This window comes from Miscanthus floridulus, chromosome 14 (genome assembly GCF_019320115.1).
Source record: "Miscanthus floridulus cultivar M001 chromosome 14, ASM1932011v1, whole genome shotgun sequence".
Taxonomy (NCBI): Eukaryota; Viridiplantae; Streptophyta; class Magnoliopsida; order Poales; family Poaceae; genus Miscanthus; species Miscanthus floridulus.
In genome coordinates, this window is record NC_089593.1 from 71,245,189 (window position 1) to 71,262,623 (window position 17,435).

The following is a 17,435-nucleotide window of genomic DNA, read 5'->3' on the forward strand; positions in this document are numbered from 1 at the left end:
TACACCATCAAATACTCCCGCCCTGCTCAGGATCGTTACACCCAGGACCGTTATGCTTAGGACCGCAACACTTAGGATCGTTCCAACCGTCCCCGCTCAGCAAATGAACGCCCAGCACAGAACTGCTTCGCACCAAGCACTAGAAACTGGAAGGCACCCGCGCAAACCCCTATAGGCGGTGCGCCTTTCACCTGCTTCGCTTGTGGCCAACCGGGTCACAAAGCCGCTGAGTGCCCTCAGAACTCAGCTGCTCAGAAGTCTCAGCTCAAGGGATCTACTACTCGTGGACGTCTCAACCATCTGGACGCTGAGGAAGCACAGACTGCCCCTGACGTGGTGTACGGTATGTTTTTAGTTAATGGCAATACTACATCAGTTCTATTTGACTCTGGAGCAACTTGTTCATACATATCATCCAAGTTTGCATGAGAGCATGACCTGCCTGTAAACCCACGTGGAAAGCCTATCATCACCAGCTCACCCTTAGGAGACCTAAAGTGCACCCACATATGTAAGGGAGTGAGTCTTACCATTGAGGGTCTTACCTTTGAAGCCGACCTAACCCTGTTACCTTCCACTAACCTAGATGTCATCTTAGGCATGGATTGGTTAACCATTCACCGAGGTATCATATCATGTTCGCCTAGATACGTCCAAGTGACCCATCCATCAGGCCAAGTTGTTAGATGTGAACCCCAGTCTGGAAAATCCACCTCTATCCTATGTGCCCTAAAAGCAAGTTCAGAATCTCAAAAAGGGGAGAAGACAGTTCATGATGTGCCTGTGGTTAGAGACTACCCCGATGTATTCCCTAAAGAATTACCGGGTATGCCACCAGACCGTGATGTAGAGTTCATCATTGATCTTTTGCCGGGAACAGGACCCATTGCCAAAAGACCTTATCGCATGTCAGTTGATGAACTGGCTGAGCTCAAGAAACAACTTAATGAGCTCATCTTGAAGGGATATATCAGACCTAGTGCTTCACCCTAGGGATCCCCTGTTCTGTTTGTTAGGAAGAAAGATGGCCCAATGAGAATGTGCATTGATTACCAGAACTTGAACGCAGTTACCATCAAGAACAAGTACCCCCTTCCAAGGATTGATGATTTGCTTGATCAACTTAGAGGTGCCAAGTATTTCTCCAAGATTGATCTCAGATCTGGCTATCATCAGATGAAGATTCGAGAGGGTGACATCCCGAAGATAGCTTTTGTGACTAGGTATGGACAGTTTGAGTTCACTGTGGTGTCCTTTGGACTCACGAATGCTCCCGCATACTTCATGAACATGATGAATAAGGTTTTCATGGATGAACTGGATAAGTTCATGGTAGTATTCATTGATGACATTCTTGTCTACTCATCCACCGCTGAAGAACATGAACATCATCTAAGAACTGTACTTGAGAAACTAGCCCAACATCAGCTCTACGCAAAGTTCAGCAAATGTGAGTTTTGGCTACAGGAAGTTGCCTTCCTAGGCCATGTACTATCAGCGAAAGGTGTAGCTGTTGACCCAGCCAAGATTGAAGCTATAAAAGAATGGGATCAACCCCGTAATGTGACAGAAATTAGGAGTTTCTTGGGATTGGCTGGATATTACCACCGATTCATCGAGAACTTTTCTAAGATAGCCCATCCAATGACCAACCTTCTAAAGAAGACCAAGGAGTTTGAATGGATGCCCAAGTGCGAGCAAAGCTTCCGAGAATTGAAACTGAAGCTTACCACAACTCCTGTGCTAGCATTGCCTGATATCAGCAAAGATTTCATGGTCTATTGTGATGCATCCCGTCATGGACTTGGCTGTGTATTGATGCAAGATGGAAAAGTGATAGCTTATGCTTCTCGATAGTTGAAAGAACACAAGAACCGTTACCCTACTCATGACCTTGAGTTAGCAGTAGTTGTGCATGCCTTGAAGATCTAGAGGCACTATTTGATAGGCAACAAGTGTGATATCTACACCGATCACAAGAGCTTGAAGTACTTTTTCACTCAAGAAGATCTGAATATGAGGCAACGCCGATGGCTAGAATTGATCAAGGACTATGACCTGGAAATTCATTATCATCTAGGTAAAGCTAACGTAGTTGCAGATGCTCTCAGTCGCAAGAGTTACTGTCATGCTTTGATCACAAAATCCGTACCACCTAAACTCACGAAAGAGATTGATGATTTCCAACTTGAGATACTACCACATGGCTTGTTGAATGAGCTCCGCATACAGTATGATCTCATAGATCACATCCATCAAGCTCAGAAGGATTGTGAGGGGATTGAATATCTTCGTGGTCTGATGAAACTAGGCTACAAGACCAACCACCATGAAGATGAGCAAGGAACCATCTGGTTCAAGGACAGAATCTGTGTACCTTCCGATCCAGCACTACAAGAAGAAATTCTGTCAGAAGCTCATGATTCTAAGTACTGTATTCACCCTAGAGGTTCAAAGATGTATCAAGACTTGAAGAAACATTTTTGGTGGAAAGGTATGAAGACAGACATTGCAGGACATGTGGCATGATGTGACACCTATAATAGAGTCAAGGCTGAACATCAAAGGCCTACAGGATTGTTGAAGCCTCTTGACGTTCCCGAGTGGAAATGGGAGAGCATATCCATGGATTTCATAGTTGGATTACCCCATTCACAGAAAGGCAATGATTCCATTTGGGTGATTGTTGACCGCTTGACCAAAGTTGCTCACTTTGTACCCGTTAAGACCAAGACTGATGCCGAAAAGTTAGCGGATCTATATGTTGAGCATATACTCAGATTGCATGGAGCTCCCTCTAGTATTGTATCTGATCATGGCCCTCAGTTCATGTCCCGATTTTGGGAAGCTCTGCACAAGTCTATTGGAACCAAACTTGATTTCAGTACCGCTTATCACCCTCAGACAGATGGACAGACAGAATGAGTAAATAAGATCTTAGAAGACATGCTTCGCGCTAGTGTACTAAATTGTGGCTCTGACTGGGAGAAATGCTTACCCTATGCAGAGTTCTCTTACAACAACAGCTACCAAGCCAGCATCAAGATGTCACCTTTTGAAGCTCTGTATGGCAGACCGTGTAAGACACCTTTGATGTGGTCCCAACCAGGAGAAAGGTCATTCTTCGACTCCGCTAAGATTCAAGATGCTGAAGAAGGAGTTGCCCAAGTAAGAGAGAATTTGAGAATTGCTCAAAGTCAATACAAGAGCTATGCTGACAAAAGAAGAAGAGAAATTGAGTACAGTGTGGGAGATTTCGTCTATCTCAAGGTATCCCCACTACGTGGAACTGTCAGATTCCATGTGAAAGGAAAGCTTGCCCCTAGATTTGTTGGCCCATACAAGATTTGCAAGAGGATTGGAAAACTCGCTTACAAACTCAAGCTACCCGAGGAATTGGCGGGTGTGCATCCCGTATTCCATGTGTCACAGCTACGCAAGTGTTTAAGAGTACCCGATGAAGCAGTTCCAACTGATACACTTGACATTCAAGATACACTTGAGTATAAAGAACATCCTATCAGAATTCTGGACAGAGATACCAAAGAGACCCAAAGCAAAACTATTCCTATGTGCAAGATCCAATGGAGCAACCACATTGAGAGAGAAGCAACATGGGAGAAAGAGTCTGACCACCGGCTACAATATCCTTACCTCTTTGAAGAGTACGTTACACTTTAATCTCAAGGACGAGATTCTGTTAAGGGGGTAGGACTGTAACAACCCAAAAATTCACACACCAAAAATTCCAACTACAAAATTTTTCTTTCTTCAAAACCCTTGAGTGATGATGTGGCATGTAGGAAAACCCCTAACCTTGCACTAACTAAACCTATATGACTGGCACGAGTATCTCACCTCATCACCTAGAATTTATTTTACCACATAGCATACATCAAGTTGCATTATATTCAACATGGTGATTTGGATTTTATTTGATTTATGTGTTGATTAAATAAAAGCTAACAAATATGTGTTTATAAATAAATGAACTAATATGGAATTAATATCCCAATAAATACTTTGACCAATGTTTATCACCATGGAACATTTTATCAGAGGAGAAGTAGGCCACTTTGATTTATATACAGGAGAGAAGTGTAACATAATACTAAAGGTAAGAAGAGGGAGGCAGCAGCTCAGCCCAGCCGGCCTCGACCGGCCCAGCCAGCCAGCCCAGCATCACCGCTCGTATGTGCACGCCGCTGACGAGCCAGACCTGCCCGTCAGCCATCACGCACCGCACGCCGCCGCATCAGGACAAGCTGACAGATGGGCCCCCTCTGTCAGCCGCCCAGCTACAGGATTATCTTCTTCCCCACGCCAGCCTCATCTCTCGACCGAGCCCCGACCAAAGTAGTAGACGTGGGCCCAGGTTCACGCACATCGCATGACCCTGTTCCCCACCTTAGCACCGCACCCACGCAGCCACCCCCGCGCACAAGAGCCGTCCGATGCGCTTGGCACATCACCAGCCATTCCGTCATCCGCCATGGGAGCTTAGAGCTCCGGCTATAAAAGCCATGGCCCTCGGTTGCCCTAGCATTCGCCCCATCGCCCCGCCACCACTTGGTGGCCAACCACTTCACCGAGCCAGAGAAAGGAGAGAAAGAAGGAAGGGAGAGGGAGGAGGAAGAAGGAGTCTCCGTTGGAGCACCTTTGAAGCCACCGGAGCAGGAGACAACGCCGACATCTTCATCACCATTGTGGGTCGGCACTGCACTGCTTTTGTCTACATGGCCACGATTCTCCACTGCACCACCATCCTATCTCCCACGACACCTACGGTGAGTGCCCGATTTTCCCCTGCTCGCCGCCGGACTCTGCTATTCTAGCCATGGCGCTCCACACCGTGAGCGCGTAGGCCAAGGCCATCTCCGGCCTCTGGATACACAAGCATAGCATCCATGACCACACCATAGACCCCTCCTAGCCCCATGGACGCTATAGCCGAGCACACTCACGCCACGCTCACGACGCTGCCACCATGGCGCAGCCACCACTGGCTCACCCGACCACCTCGCTAGACTAGAACGTAGCCGTAGAGCATCACCGTGATGACCGAAAGATAGCCGCGTAGACCAAGTCGATGATAGTCAGCCGCAGCCCCCTTGGCCACGAGCACGAGACCACTAAGACTCGCCGAGACCACATGCCGAGACCACTGAGACTCCATCTCGCTCACCGAGACCACATGCCGAGGCCACCATGACTCCGTCTCACTCACTGAGACCACATGTAGAGACCACATGCCGAGACCACTGAGACACCATCTCGCTCGCCGAGACCATATGCCGAGACCACCATGACTCTGTCTCGCTCACCGAGACCACATGTCGAGACCACATGCAGAGACCACATGCAGAGACCACATGCAGAGGCCACATGCAAAGACTACATGCAGAGACCACATGCAGACCACATGCAGAGACCACATGCAGAGGCCACATGCAGAGGCCACATGCAGAGACCACATGCAGAGACCACATGCAGACCACATGTAGAGGCCACATGTAGAGGCCCCATGCAGAGACCACATGCAGAGGCCACATGCAAAGGCCACATGCAGAGGCCACATGTAGAGACCACATGCAGAGACCACATGCAGACCACATGCAGAGGCCACATGCAGAGGCCACATGCAGAGACCACATGCAGAGACCACATGCCGAGACCAGCGTGACTCCGCCTCGCTCATCGAGACCACATGCCGAGGCCACTGAGACTCCGTCTCGCTCGCCGAGACCACATGCCGAGGCCACTGAGACTTCGTCTCGCTCGCCGAGACCACATGCCGAGGCCACTGAGACCCCGTCTCGCTCGCCGAGACCACATGCCGAGACCACCGAGACCACCAAGGCTTCATTTTCTGAGACCACCGTGGACCAGTCACAGTGTGACACGTGTCAGCCCAGGATTAATTTAGCCTTTTCCATTTTTAGAAATGATTTAAACTTCGGAAATTCATAATAAATTCATACGACCTCAGAAAAATATGAAACTAGGACCAAAATTCATCTAAAATCGAGCTCTACGCAATGAACCCATGTTTGAGTGCATTTGACTCTTTTGAATTTTCATTGCTTCTTTGTGTTATTCTATAGACGTCGCTAACGCGACTATAATACGATCGTTGTAGACTCGGAGGAGAACCTGACGGACGAGGATCGTGAGTACCATGAGGAGTACGGAGACGACTACACTGAAGGTGCCACATCCCACCCAATTTCGTAGCACCTATTATGCATGGCTAATATAGAACTGCTACCGCATTACTTATTGTCATATTCACATTATGATAGGGCTTGCATGGTAGTATGCTTTCTTGATGGCCTTAACCTTGACGCAACCTTACCCCTACTCACCCTGCTATTAGGCTAGACACACGCTTGCTGCTATGTTTTATTGCTTATTACTTCTACTACGCTTATAATACATTGATGCGTGGTGGAAACCGGTGTTAACTGGACTACGAGGAGAGTGCTGCATGTGTGACTTGGGTGAGTGGAGGGTGAGGGTTGTGTCGACCAAGTTGGAGTATACGACGAGCCTAGGGCAAGTCTTGCCATGGGGTGCTACCTGGGCACCCCTGAAATGGATACCTGTGGTGGGTAAATGGATACCTGTAGTGGGTAAATGGTATACGAGGTGGCCTTGGGTGTGAACCTATGGTGGGTGGAGCCCACGGTGGAGGTGCTGTGGTGGCACGGTAAATGGAAACCCTGATGGAGACATTCTAGCTTGGTCATCCCTAAGGACTTATTAGTACTCAGATTCACCGGGAAGCCTTACGTACCACTCGCCCTATATGGTGCGGGACGGCCGGACTACTTGGTAGGATATTGCCACTACTGCTAGGTTGATAGTGGACAGTGCGAGGGAGGTACGGGGTGCGAAGGATTCCCCCACACCCTTCTGAGACTTCATGGAGACCTTGTGGACCCGGCTCATGACTCACAGATTCAGCCACCCCAGATAGAATTGGGGTGTACCAGGGCTGAGTGGTAGAGTGGCAGTATCCTAGGCTAGCAAGCAGCCGGAATCAGCCTAGTTGACGACGGTCAGCGAGGAAGGCAGATCTTGTGGTTATGTGAAACCTCTGCAGAGTGTATGGTTGATCGATCGATACATATGCCGACTTGTTGGCTATGGACCTTTCCTGGGTTTCGCTTAAACTAGATATGAGATAAGTCCTTCTCTTCTTCCCCTAGGGAGTGAGTGTTTGGTCATAGCCAGGGGCTATGGGCCTTGAGACAGTGCCGAGAGGGAGTTGGCCTGTTGACTGAGCGATGGTATGGTTATGGTATGGTGATGGTGTGGCGATGGTGTTTATCGATCCTCGGATCGACACCTGGCTCTGGATGGGAATGGGGTGGAATGGGTGTGGAATGGTGTTAAAACTTAACTATACTATATATATACTTGATATGCTAAAAACATAGGAAACCCTAGCCTTATAGGTTCCTTTTGATTACATCCAATTTCCACAAAGCAATGCTCATTGGGTTGGGAGTGGCCAGTACAAATCGTACTGATAAATTTTGGCACATAGGTTTTGCTGAGGAGTATAGCTCCGAGGAGTTTGACGGTTGAGGGGTTCGATCCTACGCTCGAGTTTGGCGATCTTATCTTCAAGCTGTTCTAAATGAATGCTACTTTTGATTCCGCCAATGCGGCGATGTAATAATTTATGTAATTCCGCACTATTTGTTCTCTGATAATATCATTGTATGGTTGTGATATTTGACTAGGATTTGGGTATTATGATCTACAACGGTCATGATACACTTTGACTCTGTGGATTCCCTTCGCGGAAATCGGGGTTGTTTCACTTTGTGTTCCACGCCTTAGGACAGGAGGGGGAGACATGCCTTTAGAGACGATAGAGGCGCTCCACGCAGTCATGTCTGACCCCAGCGTAGACCGAGGAGGATGTGCCCCTGAGATCGGTGGGGAAGGACGCACCCTCGAGGTCGGCGGAGAAGGTCCACTCTGCTCTGGCACAAATTGAAGAGGATGTGCCTCCGAGGTCGGCGAAGCAAGTTCGCCCTACTCCGACCGATCCTACCGAAGGGTCGAAGCGGTCGATTGCTGACGTAGCAGGGTTGGAGTCAAGTGACCAACCCCCAAAACGGTCTCGGACGATGGGGCCGAGGTGGGCGAAGGTCGAAGGTTCTGGTTTCTAACCTTTTGTGTTATCAATTTTTGCCATGTGATGCTGGCGCCTTTCGCAAGATCCTTGGGGGCATTGGTGGCCTGGTGCTGGCACCGTAGAAGATTCTCACGTGTCAGCCAATCCCCTAGGAGCCGACCGGTGTAGTGCCGGGTGCGCGCCTTGATGGCGCCGAGGCAGACACGGCACCAGGGGAGGCGGAGGCGTTGACCCTGTCGAAGAAGGTACCCATGGAATCGGCGCTCGCGTCGGCTGATGTGCCTGAGGTGCAGCTAGCGGGAGGGGGCGTGACCAAAGTGACCCCCATAGATGTGGCAATGGCTTGGACCTTGGAGCCCAAGCTGCCTGCCCACTCTGACATCGGAGTCTCCGCCTCCGAGGGGGCGCCAATGATGGAGGGGGTGCCGTCAGCCCCCATCAGGCTGACGCCGACAGCTGCGACACCCGACCCCTCGGTTGGGGCTGGGCCTTCCCAGTCCCTCATCCAGCCGGTCAGTGATCCACCCACTGTGGGCAAGAAACCGGCTCCATTGGGCCAGGTGGCTAGACCCGAGCAACTCAGTGTTTACCCTTGACGACCCAGCGGAGGTGAAGGACTGGGTGAGCGTGCACTCAGGACTTGAGTCCACAGTCCGCTCTCTGACCGACGCGTTGGGGGTGTTGAAGGATGATGTCGCCCTGGCCGGCCAGGTTTGTCGTGTCTTCACATTTTCTATTTTCGAGCCCTGTTCATACAATTCTAACCTGAGTTTTCTTCGTAGTCCCTCATGATGCGAAGCCAGGAGAAGACCTAGTTCCTCTGTCACGAGAGTGATGTCTGGGGGCTTGCTACCGAAGTGCCGCGTCTGCGAGAGGAGGTGGTGAGCCTCCAGACCAAGGAACGGGAAGCCCGTGAACACGCCAATAAGGCCAAGGGCAAGCTCAAGGAAGTGGTTGCCAAGGCCAGGGAAGGCGCCACAGAACTTGGACGACTCCTCCCGGCACTCAACCTCGCTCATCAAGAGAGTGCCGACGCTCAGCTGCGCGCTCAAAGGCGAGCGAAAGTTGAAGGAAGTAGCCGAGGGGCTGGCTGCCAGCTTGGCCTTGGATGTTGGTGTGCTCTAGAGGGAGAAGATGGTCCTCGAGGAGCAAGTGAAAGGTGAGGCTCTGGTTACATTCTTGCTCAACATTCACAGTTGGTTTTCTGATGCTCTTTGATGTTTGGCTTGGGTAGTCCTACAGAGGCAACTTGAAGAGGTGCGGGGTACACTCTAGACGAAGAACGATGAGCACGACAACTTGCGTGCTGCCGTTCGGCTGGTCTTCAATGACCTTGGGGTGGCCCTAGTTGCAGAGACGAGCTCACTCATAGTCCTAGGTTACCTAGATCCTAGATCGGGCATGCGCGCTCGAAAGGGAGGCCCTGTACGTCGGCGCCCATCGTGCGTTTGCGGTTGCCCATTCCCATTACATCAACATCGATCTGCCTGGCCTCAGCGAGGGCTTCGCGCCTGGCTACACTGAGGCCAAGCTGGACAAAATTGAGAAGGAAGCGGCTACCCCTGGCGTGGGACCTGGTAAAGACGATCGAAGAGGAAAACCAGCCCAAGAGGGGTTAGTTAGATAACTAAGTCAGGTGTCGATCTTTTGTAAAGACTTTTATGATGGTTGGGAACATTGTTTGGGTTTTCTTTATATGTATATATAAAAAGAAAGTTTACTACAATCCGACCCTTAATTTATGTCAAGGCGCTAGAATTCTAAGTTGTGAGTGACTAAGTAATGATCACACTGGTGAGCAAGCGAGGCCGTAGCCACCGGGGCGTAGGCTTCTTGCATTTCGACCAGTTTTACTCACTTGTTAGTTTTCGGCAACTCTTATTTCTAGATCTTGTCATAGAAAAGAAGGGTCAGATAGAAAATGTATCTGAGTATATATACTGCTATCAGCCCCTGAGTAAGGCCCAACCCTAGGTAGTTGTTGGGGTTGGGTGTTACTAAAGACTGACTAAATCAGAAGCGAAAAAGAGTTTATTGTGATCCGACCCCTGATTTATGTTAAGGCATTAGAAATTCAAGTTGCGAGCGGCTAAGTAATGATCACGCTGGTGAGCAAGCGATGCCGTAGCCGCTGGGATGTAGGCTTTTTGCGTTCCAACTAGTTTTACTCATCATTAGCCTTCAGGAAATTCTTATTTCTAAATTTTGTCATAAAAGGAAAGGTCGGACGAAAAGAATGTTTCTAAGTGTACGTACTCCCATCAGCCCCCAAGTAAGACCCGACCCCAGGTAGTTGCTGGGGGTGGAATCAGATGCGAATCCGAGGGGAGGTTAATGTTTTTCGATTTTTTAGAAACATTACTTAGTCTTATAAGCATATTGAAAGCTTTGTAATAGAAAGGCTAAAGGTAAAAGCGATGTAGCTATTCGATGTTCTAGGCGTTGGCGATGGCTTTGCCGTCAGCAGTCTTGAGCTTGTAGGTGCCGGGTTGGAGTACCTCTGCGATGATGTATGGTCCCTCCCACAGTGTGGAAAGCTTGTGATGATTTTTATTGCTCTGGATACGGCGAAGGACTAAGTCGCCTGTACTGAAGGCCCGACCCCGCACGCGTCGGCTATGGTACCGACGCAGCGCCTGTTGGTATTTGGCCGAATGGAGGAGGGCGACGTCGTGTGCTTCGTCAAGCAGGTCCATGGCGTCTTCTAGGGATGCTTCATTTCCCTACTCGTTGTAGGCCTTGATCCTCGGCGCTCCGTAATCGAGGTCGGTCGGGAGGATGGCTTCGGAGCCATAGACCATGAAGAATGGCGTGTGGCTAGTTGCCTAGCTACTGGATGTCCTTAGGCTCTAGAGAACCGAGGGGAGCTCTGCAACCCACCGTCCGCCAGCTTTGTTGAGTCAGTTGAAGATCCTAGGCTTAAGGCCCTGCAGGACCATACCATTTGCGTGCTTGACCTGCCCGCTTTTCTTCCGGGGGTGTGCTACGGTAGCCCAATCAACTCGAATGTGGTGGTTGTCATAGAACTGAAGGAATTTCTTCCCTGTGTACTACATACCATTGTTAGTGATGATGGAGTTCGGGACCCCGAATCGGTGGATGATGTCCATAAAAAACAACACGGCCTACTCGGATTTGATCACGGTGATCGGCCGAGCCTCTATCCACTTTGTGAACTTTTCCACGGTGACAAGTAAGTGCGTAAAGCCCCTAGGCACCCTTTTGAGGGGCCCTACTAGGTCAAGCCCCTAGACCACAAATAGCCATGTGATGGGGATCGTCTGGAGCGCTTGGGCCAGCAAGTGAGTCTGCCGAGCGTAGTACTGACATCCTTCGTAGGTGCGTACGATCTGCTCGGCGTCGGCCACTACGGTCGGCCAGTAGAAACCTTGTCGGAATGCGTTTTCGACCAATGTTCTCGGTGTGGCGTGATGTCCACAGGCTCCTCCATGGATGTCCTTCAGCAGTTGCCTTCCCTTGCTCGAGGAGGATGCAACACTGTAGGATTCTAGTGTGGCTGCGCTTGTAGAGCTCCCCTTTGATGATGACAAAGTACTTAGTGTGATGTGCGAGCCATCGTGCCTCTGTCTTGTCGGCAGGGAGAACCTTGCGGAGGAGGCAATCGAGATAAGGAGTTCTCCAGTCGGTCGGAGGGTTGGTTTCTGCCGCTGGGCCTTCGACAAGTTCCACGACCTCAGGGTCGGATGGAACCGAGTGTTGGTTAGCCCCCAAGCCTAGGACTGACGGCTCATTGTTGGTCACCTCGGGGTTAGATGGAACTGAGGGTCGGTCAGCCCCTGAGTTCAGGACTGGCAGCGTGTTGCCGGCCTATTCTGGTTCCTCATATCGGATCGAAGGTTTGTGCAGGTCACTAGCAAAGATGCCAGTGGGGACCGGCTCCTAGCTCGATGCCATTATTGCTAACGTGTCAGCTGCTTTGTTGAGCCACCTCGGGATATGGTTGAGTTCGAGGCCATCAAATTTGTCCTCCAACTATTGGACTTCATGACAGTACGTAGCCATTTGGGGTTGTGGCAGCCTGACTCCTTCATGACCTGGTCGATGACTAGTTGCGAGTCACCTTGGACGTCAAGCCGTTGGATGCCCAGCTCAACGGCGATGCGCAAGCCATTGATGAGTGCCTCATACTCAGCCACATTATTTGAAACTAGGAAGTGGATGCAAATTGCATACCTCATGCGTACCCCAAGGGGGGAAACAAAAACTAGCCCGACACTGGTGCCCTTCTTCATCAATGATCCATCAAAGTACATCGTCTAGTAATCCTGGTCGATGGCCACCGATGGCATTTGGATCTCGGTCCACTCAGCAATGAAGTTGGCCAGTACCTGAGACTTGATGGCCATTCGCGGGGCGTATGTGATGCCCTGATCCATCAACTCGAGCGCCCACTTCACGATTCTCCCCTGTGGCCTCCTGGTTCTAGATGACCTCGCCGAGAGGGAAAGATGACACGACTGTCACTGGGTGTGATTCAAAGTAGTGCCGTAGCTTCCTCTTGGTGATCAGGATGGCAGTATATGAGCTTTTGGATCTAGGGGATAGCGTGTCTTGGGGTCAGACAAGACCTCGCTAATCGAAATACATGGGACGCTGTACCTTGAGGGTGTGTCCCTCTTCTCCCCGTTCTACAACCAAGGCGGAGCTGACCACCTGAGTCATAGCGGCGACGTAGAGTAGGAGCGTCCTCTCCCTCAGCCAGTGGGACTAGAATCGAGGCCTTCGTCAGGAGCTACTTGAGCTTGTCAAGAGCCTCTTGAAGCCTCAGGTGTCCACGTGAATCGGTCGATTTTCTTCAGGAGCCGGTAAAGGGGGAGCCCCCTTTCGCCGAGGTGCGAGATGAAATGGCTTAGTGCCACTGAGGCACCAAGTGACCTTCTAACTCCCTTCAAGTTGGGAATTGGGCCCATCTTTGTGATGGCTTTGATTTTTACCGGGTTGGCTTCGATGCCACGCTCCGAGACGACGAACCCGAGCAGCATGCCCCTCGGGACCCCAAAGATGCACTTCTCAGGATTGAGCTTGATACCATTCTCCCAGAGCTTCCTGAAGGTCTATTCAAGGTCGGCCATGAGCTGGTTGGTCTATTTGGACTTGACTACGATGTCGTCCATGTAAGCCTCAATGGTCCACCCGATGAGGTTTCCCAAGCATTTGGTCATGCAATGCTAGTACGTGGCCCTGGCGTTCTTGAGTCCGAACGACATCGTAACATAGCAGAACGATCCGAATGGGGTGACGAAAGAAGTCGCGAGCTGGTCGGAACTCTTTCATCATGATCTAATGGTACCCTAGAGTATGCATCAAGGAAGCATAGGGTTTCACACCCTGAGGTTGAGTTGACTACCTGATCTATGCGTGGTAAAGGAAACAAATCCTTTGGACATGCCTTGTTGAGACTCGTGTAGTCAACACACATTCTCTATTTCCCACTCTTCTTTTCTACAAGAACAGGATTGGATAACCTAGTTTGGGTGGTATACTTCCTTGATGAAATCGGCTGCCAAGAGCTTGGTGATTTCCTCGTCGATGAGCCTAGCACTTCTCCTCGTTGAAGCAGCGCAGGTGTTGTTTGACTGGTCTGGAACCTGGCCTGATCATCAAGGCATGCTCGGCGGCATATCCAAGGGTTTCCACGCAAAGATGTCTCGGTTGGCGTGGAGGAAGTTGAAGAGCGCGCCTTCCTACTTGGGGGAGAGGGCGGTGCCGATGTGCACCAGTCTTCTCGGCGGGGTTGTCAGGGTCGACGAGGACCTCCTTGGTGTTCTCCGCTGGCTCAAAGGATCTGGTTGCCTGCTTCGCGTCGGGCGCTCCTTCAGCAATGTCCTTCCCGACGGCCTGCGAGCTCCTTGGAAGCGAGGGTTGGTGAGGCGAGCTTGCAGCTCTTGACCTCGCACTCATAGGCTCTCTAGAAGGAAGTGCCGATGGTGATGACCCCACGTGGGCCCGACATCTTGAGTTTAAGGTAGGTGTAGTTGGGGACGGCCATGAACTTCGTGTAACATGGTCTCCCCAAAATGGCATGGTAGACCGAAGGGAATCCGACTACCTTGAAGGTAAGGGTCTCCATTCTATAGTTGGATGGATTCCTGAAGGTGACAGGCAGGTCGATCTGCCCGAGTTGTATGGCCTGCTTTCCCGGCACGATGCCATGGAAAGGCGCCCTGGTCAGCCGGATGCGTGCTCGGTCAACGCCCATGGCATCCAGTGTCTCTACGTACATGATGTTGAGGCCGCTACCCCCATCCATCAGTACCTTGGTGAGCCGCGTCGTGCCGACGATGGGGTCGACCACAAGCAGGTACCTGCCTGGGTGCATGACGCTGTCCAGGTGGTCGGATCAGTCAAAGGTTATGGGAGACCCTGACCATTTGAGGAAGGCAGGCGTGGCGGGCTTGACTTCGTAGACTTCTCAGCACGTGAGCTTCTGCTAGCGCTTGGAGCCGTATGCCTCCGGCCCACCAAAGATCATGAGGCAGCCATTCGCCGATGGAAAGCCGCCATCCTTCTCTCCTGGCGTCGCCAGGCTTCCGCCTCGGGCTTCTTCTTCTGCTCCCATTTCTTGGAGCCTCCAGTGAAGAACCGCTTCATGAGCGAGCAGTCCTTGTACTAGTGTTTGATGGGGAAAGCGTGGTTTGGGCATGGCCCCTGGAGCAACTTGTCAAAGTGATCGGGGTGCCCTCAGCCGGTGCTCGGATGGCTTTCCACTCGGCGGCAGGCCATGAGCGAGCCCCCGTGCCGTTTCCTGTTCTTCTTTTTGTTGGAGCGGTCGGAGGGACCCTCGTCGGTGTCCTCGCCCCGCTTTTCCTTGCCTTTTGAGCGATCGAAGATTGCTCCAACCGCCTTGAAAGGTCCTTTATGGCTAGAGGGGGGTGAATAGCCTAATTAAAAATCTACAAAACACTTAGAGCAACTAATTAGACAATTAGATAGCGAAGCTTTTTGCGCTAGCTCTACTAAGTGTTGCAAGCCACCTATCCAAGCAATTCTAGTATATTATGATTTCTATGGCACACAATGCTATGTCTAGGTTGCTACTCTCTAAACAAGTGAGCAAGTAATAACTAATTACTTCTATCAAGAGAGAGCTACTATAAAGCACTACAACTATCACTACACAAGAGTATATGAATATAATGCAAGTGATAGAAATAGTTACCAATACCGGCAAGAGACAATATATCACAATATGAAATCCTAGTGAACCAAGGAGACAAAGTTGACACAATGATTTTGTCCCGAGGTTCACAGTGCTTGCCAGCACGCTAGTCCCTGTTGTGTCGACCACACACTTGGTGGTTCGGCGGCAAATAGGTATTCACAAACCTAGCCCAACAAATGGGCGCCGCAAGAACCGAGCCACAAGTGAAGGTAACTCAATGACACGAGCAATGTACTAGAGCTACCTTATGACTTCTTCGTCGGGGAAGGTGCAATACCCCTCACAAATCACGGGGAGATGGCCACGAACAATCACCGACTTGTGCCAATCCTCCTCCGCTGCTCCAAGCCGTCTAGGTGGTGGCAACCACCAAGAGTAACAAGAAAACCGCAGCAAAACGATCTCCAAGTGCCACTAGATGCAACCACACAAGCGCAAGCACTTGGAATCACTCAATCTCACTTTGATTAGCACTATCAAGCAAGGAGATGAGTGGGAGGGAGTATTGTTAGCTCAATGGGATGATGAGTATCTCAAATGGTCAAGAGAGTTCCCATGGAGCCGGCCAACATCTATTTATAGACCCCCTCCAAACAACATACCCGTTGGGCAACTCATTGGGTAGTCTGCGTACGCACTGAACGCGCTGCACATGGCACCGGACGCGTCCGGTGCATAGCGTCCGGTGCACCATGAACTGCCATGTGTCCTAGCCGTTTGAATGTTACCGTTGGCGTGCAATGGCTAGTCACTTGCGCTTGCTAAGTTCGCACCGGATGCGCTACGCCTCAGCATCTGGTGCAACACTCGGCCCAGTAGACGGCGCAGCAACAATGCGCGTCTGGGCCGGCCCAGATACACGATGACAGGCCGAGACCACGATCCGGCCGCCGACCCACGTTCTCGGCCAGGAGGCCTGGTCGGCGCCCCGACCAGGAGGCCTAGTCAGGGCGAGGACCACAGTCCGACTCCGACCGAGTTCCCCCGACCGGGGATATGTTGGACCTATGCACACCGCTCCTTCCCGACCGATACGGTCGGGACCGACCGGGACGACCGACCGGGGACGCCCGCTCAGTATGGGTCTAGGGAGCAGGTGGAGCAGATAAGGGAAAGCACTCAGGTCAACCGCCATACAGAGGACAATGCCTCGCCATGCCCTGCGCACACATCGCATAGTGCCGATGTGCCATGTCGGGCGGGCACTATGCTACCTGCCCGACGCGATGGAACATGAACAGGGATGGAGGGCGATGGCCATCCCATACCCGACGACGTGGGCAACGACAAGACTAGGCAGCGCCCGTACACCTTCTCTCTCTCTGGCTTGTAAGGCTGACCCTTGAACTATAAAAGGGGATACGCACTCTTTCGAAGAGGGACACAGACGCACTCACGCAGAGACATACGAGAGACTCTCTGCCTCTTAGCACTTAGCGCACGTTTGAGCCCCCGTCGCTCTCCTCCACTCGGATCAGAGTCCGACCGGGTCTCGGACACCCCCCTTCTCATTCCTCACTCGTTTGTACCCCCACTGCAAACTTTGAGCACCTGGGCTCAGAAATATAGTCGACCGACCGACCTCAATTGGACGTAGGGCCCGTTGCCCGAACCAGTATAAATCCTGTGTCATTATGTGCTAGGTCATATCCGATCTAACACACGACAAAAACTACATAAATTTACTTGTCGGCCACATTCCGCACCGACAGTTGGCGCCGTCCGTGGGGAAGACGCTGTGCGTTCGCGTTTTTGGTTATCGGATGGCTCACCTTCCCGCCACTTTCGGCATTACGAGCTCGAGCGATACGATTCGCTTCGGCTCGCTGGAGTTTCCCGCGTTCCTGCTAAGTGGGATGTGGGCCCCCCATCTTCGCGCCATTCCAGACCTTTCGCTTCGGGAGTCTGGACTTCATCGCTGACCAGCTCGGCGCACTTCGCCTCCGCGAGGAGGCACTCGCCCCGGCGTCCCCGGGAGGAGCGCCCTCCATGGGCCCCGGGCCACTCGACGACCTCGACGTCGAGACGCTCGCGCTCCGCCTCGAGTCCGTGTTGGGCTCGAACCCCACGGTGAGTGACGTGGACATTGTTCTGTTCTCA

The 17,435-nt window shown here is 51.4% G+C and overlaps 1 protein-coding gene across 1 annotated transcript; it reads right to left on the bottom strand.

Moving 5' to 3' along the window:
• Positions 1-14,081: 14,081 nt before the first annotated feature.
• On the bottom strand, positions 14,082-14,492 carry LOC136503706 (uncharacterized). The gene has a single exon (XM_066498700.1). The coding sequence runs from the start codon at positions 14,490-14,492 to the stop codon at positions 14,082-14,084; it is 411 nt and encodes a 136-aa protein (XP_066354797.1).
• Between the last annotated feature and the right edge of the window lie 2,943 nt (positions 14,493-17,435).

Excerpts from the sequence above, each read along its gene's own strand:
- LOC136503706 (XM_066498700.1), bottom strand. The coding sequence starts at position 14,492 with ATGCACCCAGGCAGGTACCTGCTTGTGGTCGACCCCATCGTCGGCACG.